Source organism: Mastigoproctus giganteus, chromosome 10, assembly GCF_048544385.1.
Source record: "Mastigoproctus giganteus isolate SK-2022 chromosome 10, ASM4854438v1, whole genome shotgun sequence".
Taxonomy (NCBI): domain Eukaryota; kingdom Metazoa; phylum Arthropoda; class Arachnida; order Uropygi; family Thelyphonidae; genus Mastigoproctus; species Mastigoproctus giganteus.
The window spans coordinates 13,762,372-13,779,568 of NC_143584.1; the positions used below are offsets into that span (position 1 = coordinate 13,762,372).

Here is a 17,197-nt window from a genome sequence, read left to right on the forward strand (position 1 = left end):
GTATTAAACGCACCTGTATTAGACCTAAAGAAGGAAACGTCCAAGAAGGAAGACCCAAAAAACTATTAGCCACAACTGTTCCAAAAAGTGCGACTCGTCGTTTCAGACCAAGTGCTGCTGCACTTCGGCTAATTCGACAGTATCCGAAATCTCGTATTGAAAAGTTCCTGGGTATTGTTTATCACTGACCCAGAGTTTTGAAGTTCCTTCATCTTTTCCAAAAAACGTCTAAGCATTCCAACTGTGCAAGGGTCAAGCCTGAAGATATCCAGCTGGCGAGACTTATTCGCCGAGCCCATGTTTAAACACAACGAAGATACCTGCATTCAAATAAACGGCCCTTTTTAGGGCCATAAATTCACGATAAAAGGATTCCTTAAACGTGCACGTATTTTTATCATTAATCAAATTCCTTAACACCTAAAAATTCCATTAATATTAATCATTTATTCTTTTCGATTTACTTTCTTTGAATTAACTTCTATTCCGTTTAAAAAACTAACTTAAAAATCGGACACCCTAAATTAAAATAAGCAAAAATTTTTAAGAAGTAAAATCTTAAAACGACATATATGGAGGAATGACGATGTTCCTGTAGATTTAAAATGATTTCTTTTTCAATTCGTCTTGCAGGATTATCAAAAACAATATTTTTAAAGAAAGAAAATATTTCTAATTTTGGAAGAATAGTAAAATATTTCATTTTAATTAAAGGATAATTGTTGTATAATATAATACATTATCAAATGTATTTTACAACCATTAAAATAACCCAAACCTGTTATATTAAGGTGGGCTAATGGTTATATAATACATGATGAAAACCGTTTTAGAATTTATGATCCATATCGGGTGAAGCGTGTTTCATAAGATAGTAATACGGGATGTAAGTCGCACTTTAAATTGGCATTATAAAATATACTGAAATTCAGGCTTTTTTAGTCAAACAAAAAATAAACCTCAAAACGAACGCACAGATTGATCCGCGAAAGTGTTTTTTATCCACAATTTTTCAGAATAAAATTAAGTTAACCACAGGGAAAATATTTGTATGTTCATGTCACATGTATCTTCCCAAAAGTTAGAAGATAAAATTAACATAAAAATCAGGTAACTTACAGAAAAAATAATTTTTCAGAATAAAATAAAAATTATTTATTTTCAGAATTAAAAATATAATGTTATGGTCATAGAGGATATCCAATTATCCATTGTTTAACAAATATCACATGAAAACTCTTGTTCTAGAGTACTGTCACAAATATATAATCCAGTTTACATAATGTGCAACAAGCTTGTATGATGTCATGCGGTACTCCCTGGAGTGCTGACTGGCTACAGTAGGATTGACCAATCAGCACTCACGACGTTTAATCTTCCCACCAAGCTCTGGAAGAGGTGACTTGTTTATCGCGTATAAATAGATCTGAATTTGCTACCTTCAATTCACTTTGGTTTTGGAAGTTGCAGGATTGTTACATCGTTATGGCTCGTACTAAGCAAACCGCACGTATGTCCACAGGAGGAAAGGCCCCAAGGAAGCAGATAGCGACGAAAGCTGCTCACAAGAGTGCCCCTACTACAGCTGGAGTGAAGAAACCCCATCGTTACAGACCAGGGCCCGTTACTCTTCGAGATATTCGTCGTTACCAGAAAGCAACGGATCTTCTAATCAGAAAGGTTGAATTTCAGCGCCTCGTTCGTGAGATTGCCCAGCAATACAAAACTGATCTTCGCTTCCAGAGTGCTGCCATCGATGCCCTACAAGAAGCCAGCGAAGCTTACTTAGTGGGGTTGTTCGAAGACACCAACTTGTGTGCAATCCATGGCAAGAGGGTAACCGTTATGCCTAAAGATATTCATCTGGCTAGACGAATTCGAGGACAACGTGCTTAAACGAACACAAAAACGGCCCTTTTCAGGGCCACCATATTCTGATAGAGGGATTGCCTGAACGTACGTTTCTAAATAACATTTCTACATTTATTTTCTATTCTGTTCTTTACTTCTTTCTCTATTTGAACATACCATTGATATTTCTAAATATTTTTTAATCTATTTCAATTAGAGTATAAATTTAAGTTACAATTTATAAAAAAATTAAAACTATCTGAATATTTTAAAAGATTTTTCAACGCAAATTTTTAGAGGTTTTTTTTAACCAGGGAATAAAAAATATGGAAATTATGGATTTCGAAGAAAGAAAATTCCCCAGAAATCATAAGTCTATTTTATTAGTTTTACTTGTGAGAAAATGATGCCAGAAGTATTACCAATAAATAATAATAGAAATTATGCAAGAAAAATCTTTCATGCATCATTTGCTTATACAGCATCAGCCAAAAAAAGTAAATTCACCTATACAATCGCTCCAATAATTTGTATAGTTCTTCATTGAATTTATTCAAAATATCTATTCCAACAACAATAGATGGAAGTTGAGCAATCGCCCGCCATTTCGACGAATGCACTTCTGTTTTGTAACCATCCTTCTTCAGTTTGATATGAGTTATATCCGTATACAGTGTTTTTTATCCACAATTTTTCATTATATCACGAGCAGTAATGTCCATTTCATGGATGGTGAGGGAGGAAATCTGTTGAATGTGGCAAGTGTTATTTCCGTGGTGAGGTATCCAAATTTCAGTTTATACGGAGCAGAGAATATCCACTATGACGACAGTCTTGTATGTGTTTCTGAAACCATCAGTACATGGACAATCATGCATCGCTGGCATGCTCGTGTATTCCCAGGATTACGAATTTTTCAAACGCACTCTGGCAAGTAACAGATTTGTTTGCGAAAATCGATATACTGCTCTTCTTTCACTCTAACTGCTCTACATAATGCTCTTGTTTCACTCTAACGTTTAGTGCCCATATACTTTGGGCATGCATTTGTTCCCACAAATTCGTAAATGTATGGTTCCAACCTTCACTTTGGTCATTTGTACCATATTCGTTTTGTACTGTTGTTTGCAGTGCAGTCCATTTCTTCGGAGGAAAAAATACTTCGTCACCGAATAATCCCATTATTTCTGCAAACTCTGCTTTAAACGCCAGAAACGCATATACGGGCAAAACAATTTAAGACTTCTTCAGCTCCAAATTTTCTTTCAAGTATGCGATACCCGTGAATGTATCTTCAGCATGTATGACGACGAATCCGTTGATCATTCCACAGAATTCCGAAAAGAAACCATTAGATTCGACAGTATCCGAAATCCACAATTGAAAACTTCCAGGGAATAGTTTATCACTTACCCAGAGTTATGAAGTTTCTTCGCCTTTTCTAAAAAACTTCTGAGCATTCCAAACGTCAAGGATCAAGGCTGACGATATCCAGCTGGCGAGAAGTATTCGCGGAGATCATGTTTAAACGTGAAGAAGATACCTGCATTCAAAAAACGGCCCTTTCAGGACACAGGCATTCCTTAAACGTTCACGTCTTTTTATCATTAACCAAATTCCATTATTACTAGTTCATTTGTTCCTTTCGATTTATTTTCTTTGAATGAACTTCTATTCTGTTAAAAAAATTTATATTTAAAAATTCGGCACGCTCAAATTTTAAAAAAAAATTACACTTGTATTTATATTAATTAGCGTAATTCACAATTTAGAAAGAAAAGAAAATTCATTCTTAGCTGAAAATTTAAGAGATATTCTCTGTTCAAATGACAAATATTCAGAAACGACGATGTTCCTGTAGATTTAAAATGATTTCTTTTTCATTTTGTCACACAGGATTATCACAAACAACAATCTTTTTAAAGAATGAAATTATTTGTAATTTTGAAAAAACACTAAAATACTTCATCTTAATTAAAGGATAATGGTTGTATGATATAATACATTATGAAATGTATTTCACAACCATTAAAATAGCACAAACCTGTTATATTAAGATGGGATAATGGTTATATTATACATCACGAAAACCGTTTTGAGTCAATGGACCTTCTAATCAGAAAGGTTCCATTTGAACCCCTGGTTCGTGAGATTGCCCAGCAATACAAAACTGATCTTCGCTTCCAGAGTGCTGCCATCGGTGCCTGCAAGAAGCCAGCGAAGCTTACTTAGTAGGGTTGTTCGAAGACACCAATTTGTGTGCAGTCCATGCCAAGAGGGTAACCATCAAGACTAAAGATATGCAGCTAACTAGAGGATTCGAAGATAACTTGCTTAAATGAAAACAAAAATGATCCTTTCCAGGGCCATCATATCGTGATAAAAGGATTACCTAAATAACATTTCTACATTTATTTTCTAACCCGTTCTTTCATTCTTACTCTCTTGGATCATACCATTGATATTTCTTAATACTTAATAATATATTTCAATTGCAAAGAAACCAAAAACTAGTTTTTAATGATGAAACCGTGCAGTCAATATATTAAATACATTTCAAAAAATGTCATATATGACATTTTGAGAGTAAGAATGAAATATTTGTCAAAACCAGTCCGTATAAACTCCCGATCTTCACATGCTTACTGTAGCTAAACATTATGGTATAAAACGAGAATTTGTAAAAAATAATCTTTCTTTATGATTGATAAAAAATAAAAGTATGTGGAAGTTATAATTATGAATTTTGATATAATAAAACTTTCCCATAAATCTTCAAAACATTTGCAATAATGATGACGTCAATCCTATCAGTATATCTGGAAAGAAATATTATATATAACATCAGCAAAAAAAAAAAAAAAAAAAAAACATTTCACGTATCCATTCCCTCAATTGCATTTATTCCAAATATCCATTTCCACAACAACACATGGGTTTGCTCTGCAGTCAACCACCCCTTCACTGTAGGCAAACTTCCGCACATCGATTGTTCAACCATCCTTTCTCAGTGTGATTTTAGGACAAACTTATGTTATATTTATGTGAAACGCGCAGTCTGACCAAGAGGAAGAATCCCTTAATCACTCAGTTTGCTGAAACACCTCAATCACATCTCCTAGCCGTTGTCTAATGATTTCGTTAGATGACATTCAGCGTTTTTCACAAAAACACATGCATACAATCCACATTAAAATTAAATTCGACTCCGAACAGATAGAAACGAACAAAGACAAACCTTTTCAATGTATTTTATTCCCAGAATGAGAGAGTGCCCTGCCTGGCATCGGACACACCTAACTGAGCATCGGAGAAAATTGTTTTCTTTTTTTTTCAAGCGATGACAGCTTCATTATGTTGCAACCAGTAGATGTTCAATTCGTGTACATGCACCGAGGAAATCTCCTGGTGAAAATGGAAATTGTCACTTCCATGGAGAGACTAAAAGTTCATCATCCCCTATTTCTTTCACCTTATATATGGAACACAGAATTTCCACTATAATTAGAGCTTTGTATGTGTTTCTGGAAACGTTAGTAAAAGGAATATCTTGCAACGCTGGTATACCCATGGATTATGTTTCTTGCAAAGGCAATCTAGCAAGTAAAAGAACTATTTTTGTGAATTGCGTTGTGGAAAATAAATTCCTTTCCAATCATCTAAAAAAGTAGGAAGGCACACAGAGTTGTACAATGTAGCTGCATTCAAACCCAATGGTGTGCTCGTTGTCACAAAGGGCATTTCAAATTCTTCTTTTAAACATTATCAAATACCGTGAAACTCATTGTAAAAAGAAATATCCTCGATATGAGGATGAAAGTGGGTTGGGTAATTTATAAATTCTAATAACAGAAATAATACCCGATGAAACGTTATGTTTATGATGCACTTCAATTGCTACTGTGTGAATTGGATATATTTCTAGGATAATTCAGAGATATACGGATTTAAGGGGTAAAAAAAGTATTTCAAATTATAACATGAATTGCTCAACAAAAGAAATCAAATAAAGAATTCGAAGTAAAGAATTTGTTTTCCTCTTAACTTGCAGAATAAAATAAATAATTTTATTGTCAGAATTAAAAATATAATCCTATGGTATAATAGGATTGTATAAAATATGCAAAAATTTTTAATAATATATAACTATTGTATAAAAATATAATCCATTGAGAGTAATGTTTAACAAATATGACACATATTGCAAAAACTCTCGTTCAAACGTGTAGGGTGCCGCGTGGAAAACATTGGTTCTAGAGTACTTACTGGAATGATGATTGGTTAATGGACTGCAGGACTATTAGCCAATCACCACTCATTGCGTCAATCTTCCTACCAAGCTTTGGAAGAGGTGACTTGTTTATCGCGTATAAGTAGATCTGAATTTGCTACCTTCAATTCACTTTGGTTTTAGAAGTTGCAGGATTGTTACATCGTTATGGCTCGTACTAAGCAAACCGCACGTATATCCACAGGAGGAAAGGCACCGAGGAAGCAGATAGCGACGAAAGCTGCTCACAAGATTGCTCCTAATACAGCTGGAGTGAAGAAACCCCAACGTTACAGTCCAGGAACTGTTACTCTTCGAGATATTCGTCGTTACCAGAAATCAACGGAACTTCTAATCAGAAAGGTTGAATTTCAGCGCCTCGTTTGTGAGATTGCCCAGCAATACAAAACTGATCTTCGCTTCCAGTGTGCTGCCATCGATGCCCTACAAGAAGCCAGCGAAGCTTACTTAGTGGGGTTGTTCGAAGCCACCAACTTGTGTGCAATCCATGGCAAGAGGGTAACCATCACGCCTAAAGATATTCATCTGGCTAGACGAATTCGAGGAGAACGTGCTTAAACGAAAACAAAAACGGCCCTTTTCAGGGCCAGCATATTCTGATAGAGGGATTGCCTGAACGTACGTTTCTAAATAACATTTCTGCTTTTATTTTCTATTCTGTTCCTTACTTCTTTCTCTATTTGAACATACCATTGATATTTCTAAATATTTTTTAATCTATTTCAATTAGAGTATAAATTTAAGTTACAATTTATAAAAAAATTAAAACTATCTGAATATTTTTAGAGGTTTTTTTAACCAGTGAATAATAAATACGGAAATTATGGATTTCCACGAAAGAATACTTCTCCAGAATTCATAAGTCTATTTTATTAGTTTTACTTGTGAGAAAAATGATGCCAGCAGTATTAACAATAAATAATAATAGAAATTATGCAAGAAAAATCTTTCATGCATCATTTGCTTATACAGCATCAGCCAAAAAAAATAAATTCACCTATACAATCGCTCCAATAATTTGTATAGTTCTTCATTGAATTTATTCAAAATATCTATTCCCACAACAATAGATGGAAGTTGAGCAATCGCCCCCATTTCGACGAATGCACCTATGCTCTGAACCATCCTTCTTCAGTTCGATATGAGTTATATCCGTATACAGTGTTTAAATTGTTTTTTTGTCTACAATTTTTCATTATATCACGAGCAGTAATGTGGAGTTCATGGATGGTCAGGGAGGAAATGTCCTGGTGAATGTGGCAAGTGTTATTTCCGTGGGGATGTGCCTAAATTTCATATACGAGCAGAGAATATCCACTATAACGAGAGTCTTGTATGTGTTTCTGAAAACATCAGTACATGGACAATCATGCATCACTGGCATGCTCGTGTATTCCCAGGATTACGAATTTTTCCAACGCACTCTGGCAAGTAACAGATTTGTTTGCGAAAATCGATGGCCTGGAGAAATGTAAATTCCTTTCGAATAATATAAAACAGTGAATACACCTTGGAAGACACAGCAGAAATACAAAAGTACAATATTCTGTTAATAATAATAACTCTCTCAAACAGATCCCACCTATACTCTAAAGCACTCATATCAGCTGAATGTGGGGGCCAGAAAAGAACCATTCTGACACTCCTCTGTTCAATTGTTATTCATAAATTATCCGTCACCTTTAGACATAGCAGGGTGCAGTAGATCTGATACAAAATTCGGGTATCGACGGAATTTTGACGGAATGCCATCAAAACATTCCCCATACAACGATACTACCTGCAGATGCACGTGTGGTTTTAAGAATGCAAGCAGGTTCCATTGCTTCGTTAGATTCTCCCCAAACTCTCTGACTACCATCAGTGCAAAACCAAGTGTATCGTGATTAGTCTGACCACGTGATTGTCTTCCACGTTCTTGGAACCACTACAAGCGGATTTTTCTGTTTCTCTCTTAAACCAGTGGATTTCGAATAGGCAGGCTACCACCGATATGCAATGTTTGTGTTTAGACCAGAAAGTAAGTCAGTCAAATGGAAAGTTACACGAAGGTGATCAAAATGTAGAAAAGTTACATTCAAAACTATTTTTAATACCCCCGAATAAACGAATTATTGAAGGTGGATTCTTCTCTGGCTATTTATTAGAAAGCGCCTTTTAAATGATTCGAAATCTGGTGCTAGTTGATTGGGTAATTCATTCCTAAATAACTGGGATTACAAAGAATAAGAAACACAGACTAATGTCGTGATGTCGAAGCTAATCTCATGGAAATTTAAGCCAACCACTGAATCATTTCAGTTTTGATTTCTCCTTTTCCAATTTCAATGGATTATCAAATTTGAAAACAAGTTATTGACATGAAAGGTAACGAAAATTAAAACTTTGAACGCATTTATTATTGAGATGAAACACATTTGGATGATGTTCATGAAAAGGTTGTTTGGGTGACTTTTAATTAGAAGTAAAGCGGTTAACAAAGTTGGCCATTGATTTCTCTTTATTCATACACATCATTATTCTGCGTTGGGAATTCTGTTTGTGTTTTAATCCGGTTTGTAAGTGATCAATGCTCGGGTAGAGGATTCACTCATGGTATTGAAGAAAATTAAGTAATTCGAATTAATCATTATGGACCCCAACTAAGAAAACCATTCTGGAATATTATTTGGGAATAATATTCCAGAAAGTTAAAATACGGTTAAACTTCACTTTTCCTCATCGAATACCATCACACTGCTTAAGATATGAAGAAATGTCTTCAATATACTGAAGGAAATGCTTTTGGTTGGGTAAATTATAAACTCTAATAACACGATGATAAATTCGTAGAAAAAGAGATTTAAAAGAAAGTTGCTTTAGAGAAGAAAATGGCTTTATACGTATTGCATATTCAAAGTAGTTGAATAGGTGAAATGGCCGAAAGAGCAGAAAGGATAAACACGTGGGAAAAGGGGAATAAAATTAAAAGTTATTTTTTACCCCGTTGCTTAATTCTGTTGTGAAATCCCTTTAATAACACGATCGGAAGAAAATTCAATTGCAGTATAAATTTCATGGGTTGATTGCAACAAGATATAAAATCACTTCAAGAAAGATAACCAACATTTTGTTTTTTCACAGAAGGAGATGCAACAGATGAAAGGGAATTCCGAAAACAAATGAAGAAATTGTTAGTGAATTTAATGAATTACTTTCAGTAACAAAATAAAAAATTATTTGTTTCGAACAGTGATCAGAGAAGTTAATGCAGAGATAAAAAATAAAACTTATATTTGCTTCCCTGAAACAGTTGCAAACTAGTCCGAAAACAATGGATAAAATTGGAATATATCTTCCCGAATTCAAACTTCCTCGCGTCAAATCACATAAACACGAATTAAGAAGCTTTCAGAAAAAAATGTGAAATTGGGCGTTATCATCAATATTAAATTTTTAACCGTTTGAAAAATAAATTTGTTTTTCCCCTTAAATATGTTAATAATAGAAACTGATTGAAGGAACTAGTTCGTCTAGCCCTTTTAAAATTTGTCCAATCCTTCAGTAAACACGGGCATTCCCTGTCTAAAATCTTTGACTAACATAAGAAGCGTGATGTGTTAATAATTATAGCACGACTTTCTGGAATACCGGCTGCAGTATTCAATTAACCACGGGTAAAATATTTGCATTTTCAAGTTATTCAACATCAAGAAGGTAAAATGAACATAATAATCTGGTAACTTGCAAAATAAAAAAATTCTCAGAATAAAAAAAAGAATATTTATTTTTAGAATTAATCCTATTTTCACAGAGTGTATTTATGCGATGTTCCTATCAACGGATAGATGCTAGAAGGCTGCGTTTGTGGTGATCAGCTTATCGAATGATACTCAGCGATCAACAATTTCTCAGAAGGATCTTGAATTTTATGATGATCTCTTTAACTTCCCCAATGGGATGGTGCAATCACATGCAGCCTTTTCTACAATAATAAGATGAACAACGTCCAGTCCTGCAGCCTTTGTTTACCAAAGATATTTCTTGCCGCATTGTTCTTCTCTTCTTGGCGATCCGGGCAATTGCCCTACTAGCCCTTTCCTTAATCCGGAACTGTCACAAAGTAAACTTTAAACCCGACGTCTCTGGTTTTCGATGACTTTTTCATTTCGATAAAAAGGCCTATCTTCTTCACCCTCTTCTTTTTGGTATTCACTTGTGTGAAAAGCAATTTTTCTGTGCATATTTATTTCTGTTTGCAAGAATTCCTCTTATTCAGCTTTCATCAATCTTACGCCTTTTAACACCGGCCTTGTAACCTTTACACTTGTATAAATCAGTATCTCGCAACAGAGTGTAATTATCCCATATGTTTTTTTTCTTGATTAATCCTTAAGTCTCTTTTAATGCACGTGGGAATGTTTTCATGAGGTTCTTCTCGACTGGAACAAATGCATCCGTAGCTTCGAGGAAAATTCAGTTGAATACTTTTCGTAATGAACTCCTATCCGGCAGCGTAAACTCACCTTTGTTATTAGAGGCCAAGAACTGTCTTGTTCCATTATGGTCACCACTGCACTTTCCCTTACACTACAAAAATCTCTTGTCCACTGCCCATGTAATGACCTTGTGGTCGTTGCCTGCTGTCCGTTTCCTCCCTATCAAATTTTGGATGGGTTGGATACAAATAGCGTCTATTTGCTGTGGGGATTGTACCGTGTTATCAAGCTCGAGATTTCGATATAACTCAGTTCTGGTATGCTGCATTCTTATCTTCAGCAGTTACCACGGAACATACTCAATTTTCAGATTATGGCCTCAGTAAGCAAGGCGCCTAAAATCCTACAACAACCAACCAATAACTTTATTGAGTTCATTTATTGCTGAAATACGAACAGAAACGTCATTAACATAAATTCTGCGCTGAAAGAAAAAAATGAATTAAGTTTTGTTTTGTTAAATTTTATTATTCTTAATGTTATAAAAATATAATTTTCTTCTTACAGGCTTCGTGGGTAGCAGGTTTCGTAGAATTGCCCACCTTCACGCGCGATGGAAAGGATCTGCGTTCGAGCCCCCATTGATGATGTGAGGAATTTTTATGGGTCTTTTCACACTGTTAGTCGTCTAGAATTGATCGTTTCCCATCGTTTCACGTTAGCACGTGCCATGAAATGATGTGATTTCTTCACTTTATCTGTGAAATGAGCTCGTTTTGGAGCAGAGTTGATGTGAATCACTTCTTTTTGATTTACCATTTTCCAATTTCAATAAATTATCAAATTTGAAAACAAATTATTCACATGAAGGATATTAAAAATTAACGCCTTGAAGGCATTTATTAGTTAGCCTTCGGACTATGTAGAGGAGCCTTCTTCACCTCTAAACTAGATTGATGCAATAAACCCTGGAACACAAAGATCATTTCTAAAAGAGATCATTACTTTCTAAGCAGAGAAAGATGATCACTGGGTTCTACAGGTCTCGATCTAACTCGACTCCAAATGAAATAAAAGTTATCCTAAGATATTAAGGAAAGCAAGATTTTAGCAAAGAGAAAATGAAAAACTCTCCGTAAACCTAGATAGCTTAATTTTTTTTAACCAAGTTGGCATTCGATGGCTTTCGTGAAATGGTTGTTTGGTTGACTTATTACTAGAACTAAAGCAGTTATCAAGTTTGGCCTTTGAGTTCATCTGTATTCATGCAAATCATTATTCTGTTTGTGTTTTAATCGGGTTTATAAGTGATCAAGGCTCAGGTAGAGGATTTAATCATGGTATTAAGGAATGTGCAATAAGATGGAAGAATTGGGTGTGATGCAATAAACAAGGTGATGCAACACCTATGTTAGTCGGTCTAGAATGACTCCCACATTAAATTGGAGATTCCCATTGGTTCAGGCCAGCACCGGGCCTTAGACGAAGTGACTTCTTCACTTTTTCTGTAGAAGGAGTTCTTTTTGTAGCAGTTTTAGTGTCAGTTGTTTGCACATATGATACGGTAGTATCGTCACCGGGTGGAAAAGGCCGCGTTCGAATTGGGTCGATGATGCTGGGGACTCTTATGGACTTTTTTGTTCCCTGCGTGACCGAATTAGTCGGTCTCAGGGGTAGTTAGCGAAGTTTTTCGTCCAGCAGAATAGGCAACTCAACCAGAGAACCCATGCAATTTACAAACAAAATGCACATGGGTATCTGAAGTGACTTTCTTGATGAACCTAATATAATAATAATTTTTTGCAGGTGTCAATTGGAACCTTGCACATCAGAATGATGTAAAAGCTGATTTCTTTCATGACACAACATAAATTTCCATTCACTATTCTATAATGAAGTGGACTGAGCTGTTTGGACTATCTGTCAGGGGAGAAAGCAGGCAATGGGTCCACGTCAGATTGGTTTAAAATTTAAACAGTTTGTCACATAATTGAATAAAATTTGAAGTTAAACTCCTCAATACGAAGACATTATGATTTTAAAATACAGTTATCAGGTTTCTTTTAAGTTGGAGATTTCAGTGTATCCATCCAATACCTTCTAGTCTTGATTTTCCAGACACAACCAATAATATAAACTGACCCTTCACAGCCAAAGAATAGTCGGATGGTTGATCATACCACAACCTTGATGAGCTAATCATTGAATCTAAAGTTTTATTTTATGACATGCATGGTGGCATGCAAGTTCGAATTTGTGGGACCCTAATAAAACAATTTAAAGAGAAATATGTGTTTGCATCAATGAAGAAATTCATTTGAGAGTTTTGCTGAAACTGTTGAGATCATTGCAATTGATAAAGTGGATCTCTCATAAAGGAAGCTACTGATAAGATAGGTGCTTCAGTTTAAGAACGGGAAACAAAAGATTTAATTCTTGCTTCTATGAGCAGAAGTGACTCTGCGGAACATCCATCCAGGCACTGTTTGATGATGCAACCAATGTTAGATAGAGTTTTCTCAAGGTCTTTACAAATGCCAAAATATTTGGCCATAATGCCAGGAATTGTAGAAGTAAGGATTCATTATGCAGACCCTGCGGAAAGAAAGGTAACACATAAAAGAACTGATGGCTGATAAGGGCAGAACTGTTTCATTTAGGAAAATATTGACAATGTGAGACAGAAGTCAATGCCCCTGTTCCTCAATCACCTTTCACCGCCCACAGCAGGGTCCACGATGAGACGTCATTCCGGAAATGGCATATTTCCGATACACTCTTGACTCTGTTGCACGGGGATAGTTCAATTTCTGTACTACCTCCACAATAGAGTGACCCATGCTTAGGGGACGCACTATCATCCCCATTTCAAAGCCATTCAAATCACAACGTTAATCTATACTGACATCGAATTACCGTCTACCGTGAATGCAGTGTACTTATATACCTGCCAAGCGATGGGTCTATCCACTAGCAAGAGGGGTGATAGGTTCGCGTTTCCCACAAACGAGGTATGCCACGAAATCTTTTCTTTCATGTACACTCTATGTGCTAAACAATTCCAGGTCATAAATTCAAATTATTCTTCTTGAGGTTTACATTACATTTTAGGAAGATTTCATTTAGACAGCGACTCGTTGATCGCTGGAACAGGTTGCCCTCGTAGGTTGTTGAGGCTGGCAGTTTGAATTAATTCACATCCCTCCTCACCTGTGTGAGTAGGGATGCATAAATTTGTGTTTTCTGTGTATCTACTTGGTTGTTTTTTTGTTTTTTTTTTTTGACCCTGCAGCAAAGGCCCATGGCTTCTACGCACTATATCTAGAATACGTCCCTATTATTATTTCAACGAATGAATATAAAATATTTAAAAGACTCGAAGAGAAATTTATATTAAAAATTCCATATTAAATGAAATAAATTTAGACAACCTAAGACACAATTCGTCCACGACTTTTAATAACATATTTTTAATTCATTATGGAGTCATCGATATAATTAATTATCAATTTAAATTACCAATGAAGATTCCTCCTTAATTCAATTATTGCAACACTAAAGTGGTCTTCAGTGTTCACAAGTTTCTGTCCATTCTTATAACGGATGGGGAACTTAACAATCCACTGATTATGACTTCATAATCATATATTGTTGATTGGACATATACACTAAACTACTTCCAGCATCAGAACAATTGGCGTACCTTTTAGCTGGTTAGATTAGACATTCAAGAACACGAAAACAATTTCGGATCTTCAACTTTAAAGCATCACAACGTCTATGAGATATCTCCAGCGAGGATTCTTCTTAATTCAAGAGGAACTGCACCGTGGGAAGTCGGAAATCAAATCGACAAACCGACATCTCAGGAAAGTAACTTCCATCCTCGGATGGAAGTTACTTTGCTGAGATGTCGGTTTGTTCGGATATAGCAAAGACTGCAAAGTAATATTGCAACCATCTGTCGATCCGAGGATATTTATTCAACTGGGACATGATTGTATTATCTCCCCGATAGATAAAACCGATTTTAAGACAATTTATATTCATTAGTGTCAGTTAGTCAGATAATTAATTATTAACAAATAATTTAAACTAGTTAAGACCTTTTAGAAACTGTATATTATAATAGTTAGTTCGTAATTACGTTTTTAATATTAGTTCGTAATTACGCTTTTATTTCTCTTTTGTTTAGGAAGTATAAATGTGGTGAGCAATGGATGTGTTGGATTCCTACTGAGCAGCACCCTGCTGTACGGATGATGCCCGTTAGGAGGATGGAGGGAACGTTCATTGTTCCCACACGGCGTGCTGGGTAATTGAAACCCAACGTGTCCATCAAGGGGAGCTCATCGGAGGAAGCGTAGTTAAGACGAGAAACCGAAAAACTGTTGCGTTGTAATAATGGGATGGAGGGTGGGCTTATTCAAGACGGACGAACTGGATCCCGATGATGGGGTGGGGGTAGCAGTGCCGCAGACGTTTGTCCGTTAGGAGGGGTAGGTATACGGTGCACTCATCTGATTGGCCTGATGTCCTTCCGTAAGGGCAATCCCGTCTACGGTTCCAGTTCACTAATTACGGAATGTTTTCTCCCTTTAGGCCTCCGCTGATTGACGGATTACCAAAGTGACTTTTCGAATGAGGACGGCTTCGTCCAGGAAGCTTCCTTGAATCGGAGATGAATAACTGAGGAATCTGTCGAAGTGAAGCTGGAAGGAGCCCAACGACGTACAGTTCCTGTTGATTTTATTATTGAGTATTTATGTACCATTGACCCGCTGTATTTGCAATTCGGAATGTAAATTTCTCTTTGGTAATAAAATTTATTTTTTTTTTTCATTAAGAAATTCCATTTCCTAAAATTTCTAAAGGAGATTGATCTCCTTTCACACCGTTACGCACTTTAAAATCTACTCATGCTGGGAATGAGAGTGTAAATAAATAACAGAAATTACTATTGATGAATTGCGTATCACACATTCATTACTTTCCAACAAGATTAAAGAACTTGTTATGATGCGTGCCAAAGTGTTCCCCTGATACTGCTACTGTTACTGTAATGAGCCTAACCAAAATAATATCCAATTTGAATACGAAAATATTTTCTTATTTTAAAATAGTGTTGCTGGAAATTACGAAAAGTATACTCTTTAAGGAATTGTAGGATTTTAGAAGTATCAGCGTCAAAGGCCATATTGCTCAATATAATCTCTCTGTAAATTGCGTGTGTTAAATTTTCTAGAAAACCAAGAAACTTCTAGGCTCCAGTTCTCTAAAGAATGTAGATGCAAAATAATCAGCACGTTTTCAGCAACCGGAACAGGATGAAGAATTTCATCCTGTTCGGGCTGAGCATTCCAACCGTGCAAGGATCAAGCATGAATTGTGAATTAGCGTAATTGACAATTTAGAAAGAAAAGAAAATTCATTCTTACCTAAAAATTTAAGAGATATTCTCTGTTAAAATGGTTCCTGTAGATTTAATATTCTTTGTAGATTTAAAATAATTTCTTTTTCGTTTTGTCACACAGGATTATCACAAACAACAATCTTTTTAAAGAATGAAATTAGTTGTAATTTTGGAAAAACACTAAAATATTTCATCTTAATTAAAGGATAATGGTTGTATAATATTATATATAACATCAGCAAAAAAAAAAAAAAAACATTTCACGTATCCGTTCCCTCCATTGCATTTATTCCAAATATCCATTTCCACAACAACAGATGGGTTTGCTCTGCAGTCAACCACCCGTTGACTGTAGGCAAACTTCCGCACATCGGATGTTCAATCATCCTTCCTCAGTTTGATTTTAGGACAAACTTATGTTATATTTATGTCAAACGCGCAGTCTGACCAAGAGGAAGAATCCCTTAATCACTCAGTTTGCTGAAACACCTCAATCAGATCTCCTAGCCGTTGTCCAATGATTTCGTTAAATGACATTCAGTGCTTTTCTCAAAAACGCCTGCATCCAATCCACATTAGAATTAAATTCGACTCCGAACAGATAGAAACGAACAAAGACAAACCTTTTCAATGTATTTTATTCCCAACATGAGACAGTGCACAGCAAGCTCATCAGACACACCGAACTGAGCATCGGGGAAAACTGTTTTCTTTTTTTCAAGAGTTTGTTTTCACAGTTTCTTTTCCTCACTGACAATTTTTATGTTCTGAAAAAAGAAATCGTTTCTATGGAAAATTACATACACATGTCATGGTTCGACGCTCCCATTCAGCACACTTCTGCAGGATTTCAGATTTTTTCATGAAGTACTTGAACTTGAAGTGTTTTCTGTTTCATCCGCAGGTTTTCATTATGTTGCAAGCAGTAGATGTTCAGTTCGTGTATGGGCACCGAGGAAATCTCCTGGTGAAGATGGAAAGTGTCATTTCCATGCAGAGACTAAAAGTTCATCATCCCCTATTTCTTTCACCTTACATGGAACAGAGAATTTCCACTGTAACTCGAGGTTTTTAATGTGTTTGTGGAAACATTAGTAAAAGGAAAATTTGCAACGCTGGCAAACCGATGGATTATGTTTCTTGCAAAGGCAATCTAGCAAGTAAAACAACTATTTTCGTAAATTGGGTTGTGGAAAATAAATTCTTTTCCAATCATCTAAAAAA

The 17,197-nt window shown here is 35.6% G+C and overlaps 2 protein-coding genes across 2 annotated transcripts; both read left to right on the forward strand.

The window, feature by feature from the left end:
• Positions 1 to 1,485: 1,485 nt before the first annotated feature.
• LOC150078756 (histone H3.3 type 1-like) lies at positions 1,486 to 1,896 on the forward strand. Its single transcript, XM_090383610.1, has one exon. The coding sequence runs from the start codon at positions 1,486 to 1,488 to the stop codon at positions 1,894 to 1,896; it is 411 nt and encodes a 136-aa protein (XP_090239736.1).
• A 4,393-nt stretch (positions 1,897 to 6,289) lies between these two features.
• LOC150078757 (histone H3.3A-like) lies at positions 6,290 to 6,700 on the forward strand. The gene has a single exon (XM_090382572.1). It carries the CDS (start codon positions 6,290 to 6,292, stop codon positions 6,698 to 6,700), a length of 411 nt encoding a protein of 136 aa, XP_090238698.1.
• Positions 6,701 to 17,197: the final 10,497 nt, after the last annotated feature.